The 15,347-nt window shown below is 42.3% G+C and overlaps 1 protein-coding gene across 1 annotated transcript in view; it reads right to left on the reverse strand.

The window, feature by feature from the left end:
• EFHC2 (EF-hand domain containing 2) overlaps window positions 1-15,347 on the reverse strand; it is a 196,502-nt gene that overhangs the window by 159,293 nt on the left and 21,862 nt on the right. The window contains exon 2 of the mRNA XM_029930958.1: window positions 13,707-13,895. Coding sequence (XP_029786818.1) covers window positions 13,707-13,895 — 189 coding nt within the window. The remainder of the gene's footprint in view (window positions 1-13,706; window positions 13,896-15,347) is intronic.

A 15,347-nucleotide genomic window follows, 5' to 3' on the forward strand; every position in this document is an offset into this window, starting at 1 on the left:
AAGCTTAGGTTTAAGGATTTAAGAAACTGCCGAACTTTCAAAATGGCAGCAGCATTCCTACCAGGAATGTATGAAAGCTCCAGTTTCTCCATAGCTTTTCCCAACACTTGCTACTGTTGGTCTTTTTAAGCCATAAACATTCTGTGTGTGTAGTGGTTTACTGGAAGTTTAAGCTGAAAAATACAATTTTAACTTCGGGCTAATGAGAATAAGCCACAGGCCTAGTGACTGATAAAAAGTTTACACCTGAGGAGATGGTCTTAAAATTTCATCGAATTGCTAAATTATTATGAATAATAAATCATTACTAATCATAAATTATATTACTATTCTAGGTTTTAGAAAAGAGGGGAAAAAGAACGCTCTCATCTTTAGTAGGAGAAACCTTTGTAAATTTCACTGTTTTTATTCCAAAGCCTATTAGTCCAGATTTTGGTTTGTTTCTATTACGTGTCTTTTGAACTTCAAAAGATTAGGGCAACCCATTTTGTAGGAGGAAATTGGTAACTATCACCGTCACATAAGTGTAAAGAATGGAATTGTGTGTTTTAGACTTAACGGTAAATGCAGAATACGTAGTTGGGGATTTGAGGCATGACTTGTTTGATTCCAGACGAGCCCTTTTGAGTTCTTTTCTAAGAAGAGCTGAAGATTAATGGACTCATGATGTAAAGCATGGGATTTAAATGGCAAGGTTTGCAATCTCATTGTGTTATAATTCTACATATCGATGTCTTTTCTGAAATGGTGCTAACAGGATTCAGATAATCTGAAAATTACATAAACCCACTGAAACATTTTCGTTTGAAATTTGGGGTATGGTGGAAAGATAGAGAGTATCTGGCACATCTTCCAGTTATTTTCGAAAATGGAGTTGTATTTGATTTTTATAGACTCTAATTAGAGGTTCTGACATTCCCAGTGGGCTTTAGGCAAAATCTCCAGCATCTGTATTCATGTGCTCCTCTTTGCTAGCTATAGGAGATTCTAATGTGTTATTTCCCTGTAGGAAAATCCAAACTTCCGGCTGGGAAACAGCAGCCCCTGGTCTGGGGCTGGCCTGGCACTGCCAGCTAGGCGAGGGACAGCTAGAAGCTGGACCTGCAGCCACCCCAGGTCTTGGTGTCCTCTGGTTGAACTTGTTCAGAGAACATCGACCTCAGACAAGGCCACTCTTGGCCTGGGATGGATCGAGACGAAAAGTCCACTCCATCATCGTGTCTGAACTCTGAACACAGACAGAATGTGAAAACTGTCCAAACCTACAAAATGCCAAACATTGTCTTCTCCTAGATCACGGGAGTGATGGCCGCTTCCCTCCTGGTTGTCACTACCAACCAAATGGATGAAGATACACAGTCATAAAAGGGCCGTGCTTCCTGAGAGCACCTAATCCAGAGCCAAGACCCCTCCTCCTTAAGTCCTCATCCCAAATTAACTAACAGAACCCAAATCCTAGAGTAAATCTTTTCTAACACCTGGTTAACTTAAGACATCCCACAGTTACTAGGGGTATGTGTCTTCACTCACTGCAGTGAGTAATACACCAACTTGTTCAATTAAAAACACAACCATGGCGCGCCTGGGGGGCTCAGTCAGTTAAGTGTTGGATTTCGGCTCAGGTCATGATCTCATGGTTTGTGGGTTCGAGCCCAAGCATGGGACTCTGTGCTGACAGCTCAGAGCCTGAAGCCTGCTTCGGATACTGTGTCTCCCTCTCTCCCTGCCCCTCCCCTGCTTGCTCACACACACACACACACACACATACACACAGTCTGCCTGTCTCTCTCTCTCTCTCTCAAAAATAAACATTAAAACAAAACTACAATCCAGAGACAGTGTCAAGGTGGCGGAGTAGGAAGATTCTGAGCTTACCTCCTCCCACAGACACACCTGAATCTACAACTACACATAGAAGAATGATCTCTGAGAATGAACTGAAGCTCAGCAGAACAGATCATACACAACAAAAGATATAGAGGAGAAACAAAAGCACTTCAAGAGAGGGAGGAGGGACAGACGTGTAGGTCAGTCAGGACCCATGCACCTCGCTCAGGGACCCATAAGCACAAGTGTTCTCACAACCATAGAGGCCTGCCCCCAGGGAGCCTGACAGAGTCCAAGCCGGGACCTGAACTGGGAAAATGAACCCCCATGATATCTGGCTTTGAAACGCAGTGGCGGTTAGGTGCCCCGGAAGGCAGAGGTAAACAGAGACCCATGTCCCTTTAAGGGCATGGACAATCTCACTCGCTCTGCATCTCCGGGTGACCTATAAAGATCCTAATTGCAGGGTGTGCCGGGAGGGGCAGGGATCTTTGGGAACATTCCATGGGAACACAGGCACTGACAAGCACCATTGTGTGTGTGTGTGTGTGTGTGTGTGTGTGTGTGTGTGTGTGTTTTGGGGTTTTTTTTAATAGTTTTTTTTTAATGTTTTATTTATTTTTGAGAGAGAGAGAGAAACAGCATGAGCAGGGGAGGGGCAGAGAGAGAGGAAGACACAGAATCCGAAGCAGGCTCTAGGCTCTGAGCTGTCAGCACAGAGCCCAATGTGGGGGCTTGCAACCACAAATCGTGAGATCATGACCTGAGCCGAAGCCGGATGCTTAACCGACTGAGCCACCCAGGTGCCCGTTTTTTGTTTTGACTTCCCTTCTATATCACAGGCCAGGCACTGGCAGGGTTTTTTTGTTTTTGTTTTTGTTTTTTTAACCTCTCGGTCTACTGTGCTGGCACCACTCCCTCCGCCACATTCCATGGCAGACTCACCCTATCCGACTCACCTGCCCTCACTGGGAACCCATCCCAAGTGGCTCCCCACCCTGTCACCCTGGATGGGTGCACTCAGCCAACACCAAAGCTCCTCCTAACCAGTTCCCCATCCCGCCACACCCAGTCACACCCAGCAGGCGCAGGCGCGGGCAGGCTGTGGAGCCCCTCCCAAGGGCCGCTGCCTCAGGAGGCCTGTCCCACCCAGCAGTGCTCCCGGTCGGCTGTCCCAGCCGAGCCTCAAGCCATCCCCACAGCCCAGCAAGTGCCCAGCAGTCACAACCCTGCCACAACAAGAGGGTGCCCAAAGCACACAAATACACCGCCAACAGAGATTAGAGCAGGAGAAGGGACGAGCAATCTTGAATACAGAGTAGTAGAAAGCACCCAGTCATGGGCGCCTGGGGTGGCTCAGGCAGCCAAGCCTCTAGATTTCAGCTCAGGTCGTGATCTCACATTCCGGAGGTCGAGCCCTACGTCGGGCTCCATGCTGGCAGTGTGGAACTTGCTTGGTATTCCCTCTCTCTCTTTCTCTCTCTCTCTCTCTCTCTTTCACTCTCCAGCTTGCTCTTTCTCTCTCAAAGGAAAAAAATAAGTTTTTTTTTAAAAAAATCACCCAATCAGAACAGCACATTAATTAATTACCTTCAATGAAAATCCTTCAAAAGGCCTGTGGGACAACATCAAGTGTACTAACGTTCGCATTTATAGGCCTCTCAGGAGGAGAAAAGAGAAAGGGACAACATTCCTATTTGAAGAAATAATGGCTGCAACATTCCTTAATCTGGCAAAGAAAACAGATATCCAAGTCCAGAAAGCACAGAGTCCTGAACAACATGAACCTAGAGAACTACATCAAGACACATTATCATCGAAGGGTGAACAGTGAAAGGTAGAGGGAGAATCTTAAAAACACTGAGGGAAAACAAGTTATGCACCGGAACCCCAGAAGATGATCAACTGATTTTCCAGAAGAAACTTTACAGGGAGGATCGGAGCGGCAGGACATATTCAAACTGCTCGAAGGAAAGTATTTACAGTTAAGAATACTCTACTCACCCAGATTATCACTTAGAATTGAAGGAGATAAGGAGTTTCCTGGACAACAAAAAGCTAAAGGAGTATATGAACACGAAACCAGTCCTATAAGAAATGTTAAGGGAACTTCTTTAAATGGAAAGTAAAGTCCATAACTAGAAATAAGAAAATTCTGAACGAACAGAATCTCACTGATTGAGGTAAACATATAGTAAATATAGTGGATCAACCAACTACCTAGCTAGTATGAAGGTTAAAAGTCAAAGGTAGTAAAATTATCTAAAGCTACAATAATCACTCAAGGGATTCACAAAATAATAGGATATATAAAATATGATATCAGAAATATAAAACATGGGGGGGGCAAAAACACAGTGGTTTTGGAATACACTTAAACTCATTCACCATCAGCTTAAAATAGACAGTTACGGGGGTGCCAGGCTGGCTCAGTCAGTTGGGCATCTAACTTCAGCTCAGGTCATGATCTCATAGTTCGTGAGTTCAAGCCCTAAGTTGCACTGTGCTGACAGCTCAGAACCTGGAACCTGCTTTGGATTCCGTGTCTCCCTCACTCTGCCCCTCCCCTGCTCATGTTCTGTCTGTGTCTGTCTTTCTCAAAAATAAAAACATTTAAAAATAAATAAAAAATAAAACAGACGAGTATATACGTAGGATGTTATATATGAACCACAAACCAAATACCTATAATAGACACACAAAAAATAAAGAGGAATTCAAACATAACAGTAAGGAAAGTCACCAAACCACAAAGGAAGAGAGTAAAAGAAGATGAAAGGAATGGAGGAGAACTGTAAAAACAAGAAAATGAATAAAATAGCAGTAATTACTTATCTATCAGTAATTACTTTAAACATCAGTGGACTAAATGTTACAACCGGAAGACATAGGGTGGCTTTATGAATAAAAAATAAAAGACCCATATATATGTTGCCTACAAGAGACTCACTTCGGATACAATACACGGACTAAAAGTGAAGGGATGGAGAGGGCGCCTGGGTGGCTCAGTTGGTTAACAGTCCAACTTCAGCTCAGGCCATGACCTCACCGTTTGTGAGTTCAAGCCCCACATGGGACTCTGTGCTGACAGCTCAGAGCCTGGAGCCTGCTTCTGGGTCTCCCTCTCTCTGCCCCTCCCCCACTCATGCTCTGACTTTCTCGGTCTCTCTCAAAAATATAAAATAAAAAAAAAAGTGAAGGTATAGAAACAGATATTCCATGCAAATGAAAACGTAAAGAAAGCTGGGGTAAAAATACTTATATCAGACAAAAGAGACTTTTCTTAAGTTTATTAATTTTGAGAGAGTCAGAGAGTGGGGGGAGAGGGTCAGTGAGAGAGAGAGAATCCCAAGCAGGTTCTGCACTGTCAACACAGAGCCGGATGCAGGGATCCAACTCAGGAACTGTGAGATCATGAGCTGAGCTGAAACCAAGAGTCAGATGCTTAACTAACTGAGCCACCCAGGTGCCCCCAAAATAGACTTTAAAACGAATATTAACAGAAGGCAAAGAAAGTAGAAGGAGACAGAGTTAGTAGAAAGGAGGAAATAATAAAGATCAGAGGTGAGAAAAATGAAATAGAGACTAAAAAGAACAACAGAAAACATCAATGAAACTATGAGCTGGTTTGTTGACAAGATAAACAGAATTGGTAACACCGTTAGCCAGACTCATCAAGAAAAAAAGAAAGGGGGGATAAATAAATAAATACAAGAAATATACCACAGAAATACAAAGGATAGTAAGACACTACTACAAACAATTTTATGTCAGCAAATGGGACAAGCTGGAAGAAACAGATAAATTCCTAACACATACAATCTTTCCAGATTGAAACAAAAGAAATAGAAAATCTGATCAGACCAATCACAAGTCATGAAATTAAATCAGTAAAAAAAAAACCCAGAACAAAACAAAAAAAGAAAACTCCCAACAAACGGAAGTCCAGGACCACATGGCTTCACAGGTTAATTCTACCAAACATTTAAAAAAGAATTAATACCGAATATCCTTCTCAAACTATTCCAAAAAATTAAAGAAGAAGAAACAGTTCCAAACACATTCTAGGAGGCTGACCTTACCCTGATACCAAAACCAAAGACACCACAAGAAAATTACAGGCCAATATCCCTGAAAAACATAAATGCAAAAAAAAAAAAAATCAGCAAACCAAATTCAACTACACTAAGACCAAGTGGGAGATCGTCCAGGGATGATTCAATATCCACAAATCAATCAACATAATACACATTAAAGGCCATATACAACAAACCCATAGTTAACATCACTCTCAATGGTGAAATGCTGAAAGCTTTCCTCTAAGATTAGTAGGAACACAAGAATGCTCACTCTCCTCTCTTCTATTCAATACAGATTGGAAATCCTAGCTAGAGCAATGGGATAAGAAAAAGAAATAAAAGACAACCAAATTGGAAAGGAAGAATTAAAACTGCTATTTACAGATGACAAGATACTTTACACAGAAAACTCTAAAGATTCCACCAAAAAAATTATTCGAATAAATAAATTCAGTAAAGTTGCAAGATACAAAAGTAATATACACAAATCTGTTGCGTTCTATACCTTAACAATGAACTACCGGAATGAGAAATTAAAACAATCCCACTTATAACTGCATCAAAACAAAACAAAACAAAAGCCTGCAGTGACATGGGTGGAACTAGAGAGTATAATGTTAAGTGAAATAAGTCAGTCAGAGAAAGACAAAGACTGTATGATTTCACTCATATGTGGAATTTAAGAAGCAAAACAAATGAGCAAAGGAAAAAAGAGAGAGGGAGAGACAAAGAAAGAAACAGACTCTTAGCTATAGAAAACAAACTAATGGTTCCCAGAGGGGTGGGCGGATGGGTGAAATAAGTGATGGGGATTAGAGAGTACACTTCTCACACTGAACACGGAGTAAGGTATAGAATTACCGAATCACCATACTGTACACCTGAAATGAAAATAACACTGTCTGTTAACTCTACTGGAAATAAGATTAAAAACGTAATTTAAAACAATGAAAAAATACTTGGGAATAAATTTAACCTAGGTGGTAAACTCTGAAATTTAACCTAGGAGGTAATGTAAGACCCTGGATGAAAGAAAGTAAAGGTGACACAAACAAATGGAAAGACATACCATGGTCATGGATTGGAAGAATTAATATTGTTAACATGTCCATACTACCCGAAGCCATCTACAGATTCAATGCGATCCCTTTTAAAATACCAATGGTGCATTTTTTCACAAAACTAGAACCAATAATCTTAAATACATATGGAAGCACAAAAGATCCTCAATAGACAAAGCAATCTTTAGAAAGAATAAAGCTGGAGGTATCATGCTCCATGACTTCAAACTATACTACAAAGCTGTAGTAATCAAAACACAGTAAGGCAGAAAAACAGACACACAGATCAGTGGAATAGAGTCTAAAAACTAACCCACGCTTCTAGTCCATTAATATTCAACAAAGGAGGCAAGAATATCTAATGGGAAAAAGACCATCTCTTCCACAAATGGTGATGAGAAAACTGAACAACTACATGCAAAAAAAAAAAAAAAAACTGAACCAGTTTCTTCTACCATATGCAAAAATAAACTCAAAGTGGTTTAAAGACTTAAATGTAAGGTTAGAAACCATAAAACTCCTAGAGGAAAACACAGGCAATAAGCTCTTAGGTATCAGTCTGGGTTTCTTCAGACAAAGGCAACAAAAGCAGAAATAAACAAACAGAACCACATAAATGTAAAAAGCTTTTGCACAGTGAGGGAAACCATCAACAAAACAAAAAGGCAACCTACTGAATGGGACAAAGTATTTGCAAATAAGATAACTGATAATGGGTTCATATCCAAAGTACATAACAGACTCCCTTAACTCAGGAGCAAAAAACAATCCAATGAAAACCATGGGCAGAGGACCTGACCAGACTTCTCCAAAGAAGACATATGGATGACCAACAGGGATGGAGAAGATCTTCAACACAACTAATCATCAGGGAAACGCAAGTCACAACCACAATGAAGTATCAGTTCTCACCTGTCGGAATGGCTATTATTAAAAAGACCAGAAATCGTCAGTGCTGGTGAGCACATGGAGAAAACGGAGCCCTCACGCACTGTTGGTGGGAATGCAAAAATGGTGCCACTATGAAAAACAGTATGGCGGGGTCTCAAAAATTTAAAACTTCGAGCTACCATATGATCCAGCAATTCCACTCCTGGGTATTAATCTGAAGAAAACGTTAATTTGAAAAGATCCACACACCCTTATGTTCGCTGCACTGCAGCTTTATAATAGTCAAGATAGGGAAGCAACCTAGGTGTCTACCAATGGATGAATGGATTAAAAAGTGGTGTACACACACACACACACACACACACACACACACACACACACGAATATTATTCAGCCATAAAAGGGAATGAGATCTTACCATTTGCAACAACATGGATGACCCTAAAAGGCATTATGCTAAGTGAACTAAGTCAGAGAAAGACAAATACTATAGGACTTCATTTCTACGTGGAAACCAAAAAACAAAACACATGAACAAACACTACGAAACAGAAACAGACACCTAGATACAGAGAATAATCTGGTGGTTGCCAGAGGGGCGCGGGGTAGAGGGATGGACAAAATACTGAAAGGGGGTTAAAAAAGTGCAAACTTTAAGTTATAAATTAAAGAAGACGCAGGGATATAATGTATAGCATACATAGTTAATAATAGTGTAACAACTCGGGATGGTGACAGATGATAGCCAGATTTACCATGGTGCTCAATTCATAATCTATGTAATTGTGGAATCACTATGCTGTAAACCCAAAACTAACAAAACATCGTATGTCAATGATGCGTCGATAAAAAATAAAAATTTTTAAACTTAAAAAAAGAATCAGGGCGATACAAGAGATCAAGTTATGTTTTAAAATTTTATTTTTCTATTGTTCAAAGTCTAAATATTCACACAGTACCACATCATCAGCTTACCACAAACCCAATGTCAATGAATGCAAAGTTATTAAAATTCTAATTCTGTGGCCAGTCGTTCTGATTTTAATGATGTTTACAATAGATGGAAAAAATGAAATAATATTTTTAACTGCATGCATTCCCCCATAGGATCAACCTTTATCCTGCCACTTACTATAATAGAGTCATTTGCAAAATAGCAAACAAATTAGGCTAACTAGGAGCTGCTGCCAAATGAAATGAGAGCATAATTGTAGAGTTGATGCAAATGGCACTTAACATCCAGATAAAAGTCATAAAAACATTCAGTCATCTGAGTATTTCTAACTAGTCTGCCTTTTTATAAAAGCAGCTAATGAGAGATCATAAGCAATAACATCAGCAGCAGATCATAAACTACTAAATGCTAAACTTCAATTAATAATGTAGATACCTGGTATAATCAGAAAGAACCCCCAGCCCAGGAGACCCCAGGATCTGGGCTCAGTTCTAGGACAAACAAGCGGAATTTGCCTTTGGTCGCAGCCAGTCAGGGTGCCTGGGTGGCTCAGTTAAGGTTTAAGTGTCCGACGCTTGATTTCAGTTCAGGTCATGATCTCACAGTTCGTGAGTTTGGAGCCCTGCATCGGGCTCTGTGCTGAGTCTGCTTGAGATTCTCTCTCTGCCCCTTCCCTGTTTGCACGGTCTCAAAATAAACTTTTTAAAACATTAAAAAAAAAAAAAAAAACCGTCATTAGCCAGCCCAGGCCCTCCTACCACTCAAGGTAAAGTGACCAAGCCACAGTCACGGGGTAGTTCATTCCAGTGCCTCCGAACCCACAGCCACAGAACCCTGGTCCCTGCCCGCTTCTTACAAATGACTCATTTATAGAGAGAACAATCATCCACACTTGCTTCTTCCTGGTGGAGGTGTGGAGATCACTGGCCATTTGCATAAATCCTGCCACTGGATGCCAGCGGTTTCTGGCAAGAACGGGCGTGTTTCTCAATGGCAGCAGGACTGGCATTTTAGGAAGAACGTTCTCATCCCCCATCGAGGACTGCCCCCCTCCCATATCGCAGGAGGTAAAATACAGAGCCAGCCCCCCAGAGACTCAAGAGCAGCAGCACCTGCAGACCACGGACTGCCCAAGGTCAAGGTGACTCAAAACATCCCAATGAATGAAAAAATTCCATGAGAAGCAAAACCCCCAAATTCTGAAATGCTAAAGAAGATGGAATCGGTGGTACTGGTACTTTTGCCCCAGCCTCCAACATGGCTCAGCGCGGCTGTTGCTGAGCCTTGTCTGTTTAAAATACTGCTCCGCTGTTCATCAAGAATGTTGGCACTGATTGTGATTCTTTGAGACTGTTCATTAAACGATCGTCTCACTTGATTCCCGAGCTCTGGGGTGCTCCTTGAATTCTGCACCCAACGCAAGGGCCCCACTTGCCTCAACAACTCAAAACATCTGCACACATTTGCAGAGGCGTCCCTGGGTTGAGAACATTTGACACAAGAAGTCCAGAAGGGGCAGCCAGGCCTGAAAGGGTGGCTCCATGATGCTGGCAGTGCAGGGTGGGGGGTAAGAGGCACTAGTTCCACCCAGGAAAACAAAAGTGCTACGAAGAGAAGGAAGAAAAGCAGATCAGCCGAGGGAGGCCTCTCTTGATTAGAAAAGTAACTTTCCCAGGAGCCCTCCCCAGTAAACCTTCGCCCATACATCGCTGGCCAGCAGGGAGTCACCTGGCCAGCCCAAGCTGCCAAGAAGCCTGGCCAGCTAAACACTTTTCAGTGGGCACAGCTCCAGCCAGGAGCAAACCGGTGCTCCCTCCCCTCCATACGAATGAAGGGGAAGGGGGGCGCCTGGGTGTCAGTCAGTTAAGCATCCTACTTCGGCTCAGGGCATGTTCTCATGGTTCATGGGTTTAAGCCCCACAGCAGGCTCTGGGGAGACAGTTCAGTGCCTGCAGCACGGATGAAACCCAGAATGTTCTCTTAGGCTGGGCTCCACAGAAGCAGGGCCTGAAACAGGGAATTAGGTGTGTGATTTACGAAGGGAACACTCTTGGAGGGGAAACTTCTAAAGAGAGGAACACCCAAGGGAAGGGAAATGAGCCAAGCAAGGATGCAATCTCATGTAAAGTTTGGCCTTGGCCTGATGCACAAGGGGCTAGGAGATAAATCCACAGTACACAGTTGTCCGGCCTTGAAACAGCTCAGCTTTTTTTAAATATTTATTTTTTGGGGAGAGCGCAAGCATGGAGAGGCAGAGCGAGGAGGACAGAGGATCTGAATGAAGCAAGTGCTGTGCTGACAGCACAGAGCCTGACGCGGGGCTCGAACGCACAAACTGTTGAGATTGTGACCTGAGCTGAAGATGGACGCCGACTGGTCCACCCAGGCGCCCCCGAAGAAGCTCATCTTTTTACCCTCGACAAACCATCAGCCATTTGTTGCCTCCTCTTGTGAATGGACCAGGGCAACCGTCCAGGTACGTCCAGGGAAGAACGTAATGCCTAACGGCCAAGAGCAACACTCCATGGAGGGCTACAGGTGTGAGCTCTTTCCCAAAACACATGCTGAAGCTGTGGAGATGGGTGCCCTCCCCTAATGTAGATCTCGTGGGTGCCAGGGCATCTGTTACAAATATTAGATATTGAGCAGCGCCTGGGTGGCTCAGTCAGTTAGGCGTCCAACTCTTGATTTCAGCTCAGGTCATGATTTCACTGTTCATGGGTTTGACCCCCCCGTCAGGCTCTGTGCTGACAGCATGGAGCCTGCCTGGGGATCCTCTCTCTCTCTCCCCCTACCCCTCCCCAATTCGCACTGTCTCGGTCTCTCTCGAAATAAATAAACTTAAAAAATATTAGATTTCTATACACTTTCCAAAGAACTGCCTTTACTTCTACTTTTTATGGTTTGAGAGGATAACCCTCGATAGACTGCAATGATTAAAAGCTATTAGAAAAATTGGCAACGAGTTAAAAATTCCTCATTTGTAAGAAAACCGATGAACAGGTGTTGGCATGTTTTGCTGAACCATGAACGTGGAAAGCACTTTATAATTTGCTCTGGGTATTAACCAGTCTGTAGTTCACAATCTCATCAGAGCACGTAAATATTTCATAGTCTTAGTGTCTCATTTAAAGCTCAATGAATATTTAATTGAAGTTGACCAACAAAATAACTGCAAGAATTATGTTGCATTTAGTTAGGCTAAAATGAGCATGCTCTTCATTTTCTCGAGTCGTTTAAAGCTAAAATTATTCCAACTTCATGAAATATTCTACATAATTTTATAAGTAATTAAAGGGCTGCAAAATAGGTTTGAAAGGCACTTATTAAATATTGAGAAAAATACAAAATAAAATGAATGTTCCACTTTCAGTGCAAGGGAACAGTTGAATATATTGCCACCTACAACATTACTTATTCAGTAGTGGATTCATTTAAACTATTGTAATTACCCTCTTTTTGACACAAGAAGTAAAAATAGAATCGTTTCTTTGTCCCTTGCAAATTAAGTATTCTAGAATGATGATGTGCAAACACCTATAAGATTAATATTAATGGGAAACTATGCATGGTCCACCCAGGTATGCTAGCCCAGAAATTGGTTGTGAACTCTGGACCCAGCACTGGGCCAGGTACCGAAAATGATTTTTTTTTTTTTTAAAGAGACAGAGAAAGAGAAATAATGGTCCATGTTCAAAGCAGAAACGGTCTCTCTCCCTGGAAAGAAGATTTCCTGCAGTCTCTTAGATCCCCATGTCAGAACTGGGCTTCCAAAAAAAAAAAAAAGTGCTCTAATTGATCAACTCTAACACAGATGACATAGAATATGTCACTTCTCCCAAATGTGAAGACATTTTAATTAGAATCAAAGTATTGCCAACGAGTCTATGCTAAGGCTGCCAAAAACCACCCAGTAGACTAAGCATATTAAGGGTTCCATTCTTTATCTAGTCCTGAGTTATTTAATTACAGGACCTAAATAATCTAACAATAGGTTCCTTTTTGGAGAACAAAGCATGAGGCCATGATACAGGTTTGTGTGATAAACACAGCATATGCATGCCACTGCCTTATGGGAAATAACTGGTCGCCTTGCTTTATTTTCCACCCCCCTTTGATCCTAGTCCCTTTTAAGATATTCAAATGGACTGCCTTTATCAGTGATCAGTACGTCATTGTATGTGTGTGTTACGTGCACAAACATATACGTTAAAAAGTTTCTGACTCTTTCCTAATAAGGGCACCATTTTCCTTCACTTCTAGAATTCTTGCCCTGCCACCCTTTGGTTCTCAGGGATGAGAAACCATAATTTACATGCAGAAAAAAGAAGCCCTCTTTCTGTTGCTATTTAATGGCACATTTCAAATCAAACAGAATGACTTAGTTAACGGCAACTCACTGAGCCAAAGTGACATTCTGACCAGACTCTTAAGTGGCTACAAGGGGCCGGAGAGGAGAGGAAGGCTAAGCATTAGGCCAGTAAGATGGACATTTGGTGTCCTGCAACCAGTGTGCCTGGTCAAAAACGGAAGCAGGGATGACTTTTGTTTGCTTAGGGTACTTTTACTGTTCTTTTTAAAGTTCGTTTATTTATTTTGAGACCGGAAAGAGATAGAGACAAGGAGCAAGGGAGAGAGATTCCCAATGGTGCAGAGCCTGATGTGCACCTCGAACTCACAGACCAAGAGATCATGCCCTGAGCCGAAACCAAGAGTCAGGCACTTAAAGACCAAGCCACCCAGGTGCCCCGAAGGGTATTTTGTTCTTGACTGTGTCTTTTCAGGAGAACTAGCCTTAACACCTACATTACGGACTCGCTCATTTTCTCAACATTTCTTAGGTCGTATGTGGAACAGTTTAAGTTACATGTCTCCCAATGTCATGTGACTTACCTGCTTGTCAAAAGCAACCCAGGATGGTTGAGGGGTTCCTATTCCTTTAGGGAATGCACTGTATTTAGGCTTCGTCTTTTGCCCAAAAAGCGGTTCTCCACCGATTCCAGGTTTATCTTCAGTCGTCACCGTCCGAAAACCGTTGCAAAAGACCAAATGTTGAGATTTGTGGAACTTCTCCTTTCCGGCCTGTGAACACGAGGGACAACAGAAAATGGCTGAAGTTACTCTTTACGTCTTATCTTACTTGTTTTCTCGTTTCTGGTTTTTATTTTTTGACTGGGGGAGGGGTAGAGAGAGGGAGGGAGGGAGAGAGAGAATCTGGAGCAGGCTCTACGCCCAGTGCAGAGCCCGACATGGGGCTCGAGCCCCCGACTGCGAGATCATGACCTGAGCTGAAATCGAGTCGGACATGCAACCAACAGAACCACCCAGATGTCCCGTGCCTTACTTATCTGAAAAAGTGAACACATGTCCAATAGCCTATTTTGCCCATTACAAAATGCATATTCAAGTGGCAGAAAAAAAATTATGATCAATCTTTACCCAAAAAGTTAGGTCACATTTTCAGTTCGTTTTAGCAAATTCAAAACTTTGAAAAGAATAAACCCAACGCTCCATGCTATTTAAAACAGTTAAAAATAACTACGACTACAAGTGAACAGTTAGAACATTAGTTTGCTAATTGGTCTATTCTACTTATTTGCGAAGAGTGTGAACAGGGAAGAAAAAAATTCTTCCACTTCAGAGTAAAAAATGTAATCGTTTTCCCCACAGAAGTCTAAATGTTATTGTCACCAAAGCAAAAAATAAAAGCTTCTCCTCATTAAAATAAACGTAACTGGAGAATTCCTCAGAGAGGACGCTGTCATCCTAATCTTAAAACCTTGCCCTCCCTTTCCCTCACTGCCGTCCTGTCTTTTCTGGGGACCTGGACAGGGAGACAGAAAAGCCTGGATCATACTACCAAGGATTGGCAAAGATGTCGGCCAACATCAACTTGCCTGCACCCGCTGGTAGGAAAGTAAAGGAGACCGTTGCTCTGGAAAAGAGATCCAGCAATACCTAGAAACGTGAAAAGTGTATATGCCCTATGGCCTAGGAAGTCCATTCCCAAATACCCTTTGCCCCTGTGCACAAGGAGCTAAATATCATTAAAAATGGAATATCCATAACAGATGAATGTAAATACAGGTGACTGGGTGGCTCAGTGGATTAAGCACCCAACTCTTAATATCAGCTCAGGTTGTGATCATGGTCGTGGGATCGAGTCCCACATCACGTGACGCCTGCTTGGGATTCTCCCCCCCCTTCCCCACTCATTCACGTGCTCTCTCAAAACAAACATTTAAAAAAACAAATAAATGTAAGTATTTATTTTAGTATATAGCATATCATTTAATGAGCATCCATCCACAGCCCTGAATTTTAAAAAAAAATTTCAGGGGCGCCTGGGTGGCTCAGTCAGTTAAGCGTCCGACTTCGGCTCAGGTCATGATCTCACAGTTCTTGGGTTCGAGTTCTGCATCGGGCTCTGTGCTGACAGCTCAGAGCCTGGAGCCTGCTTCGGATTCTGTGTCTCCCTCTCTCTCTGCCCCTCCCCTGCTCCTGCTCTGTCTCTGTCTCAAAAGTAAACATTAA

Source organism: Suricata suricatta, chromosome X (assembly GCF_006229205.1).
Source record: "Suricata suricatta isolate VVHF042 chromosome X, meerkat_22Aug2017_6uvM2_HiC, whole genome shotgun sequence".
Lineage (NCBI taxonomy): Eukaryota > Metazoa > Chordata > Mammalia > Carnivora > Herpestidae > Suricata > Suricata suricatta.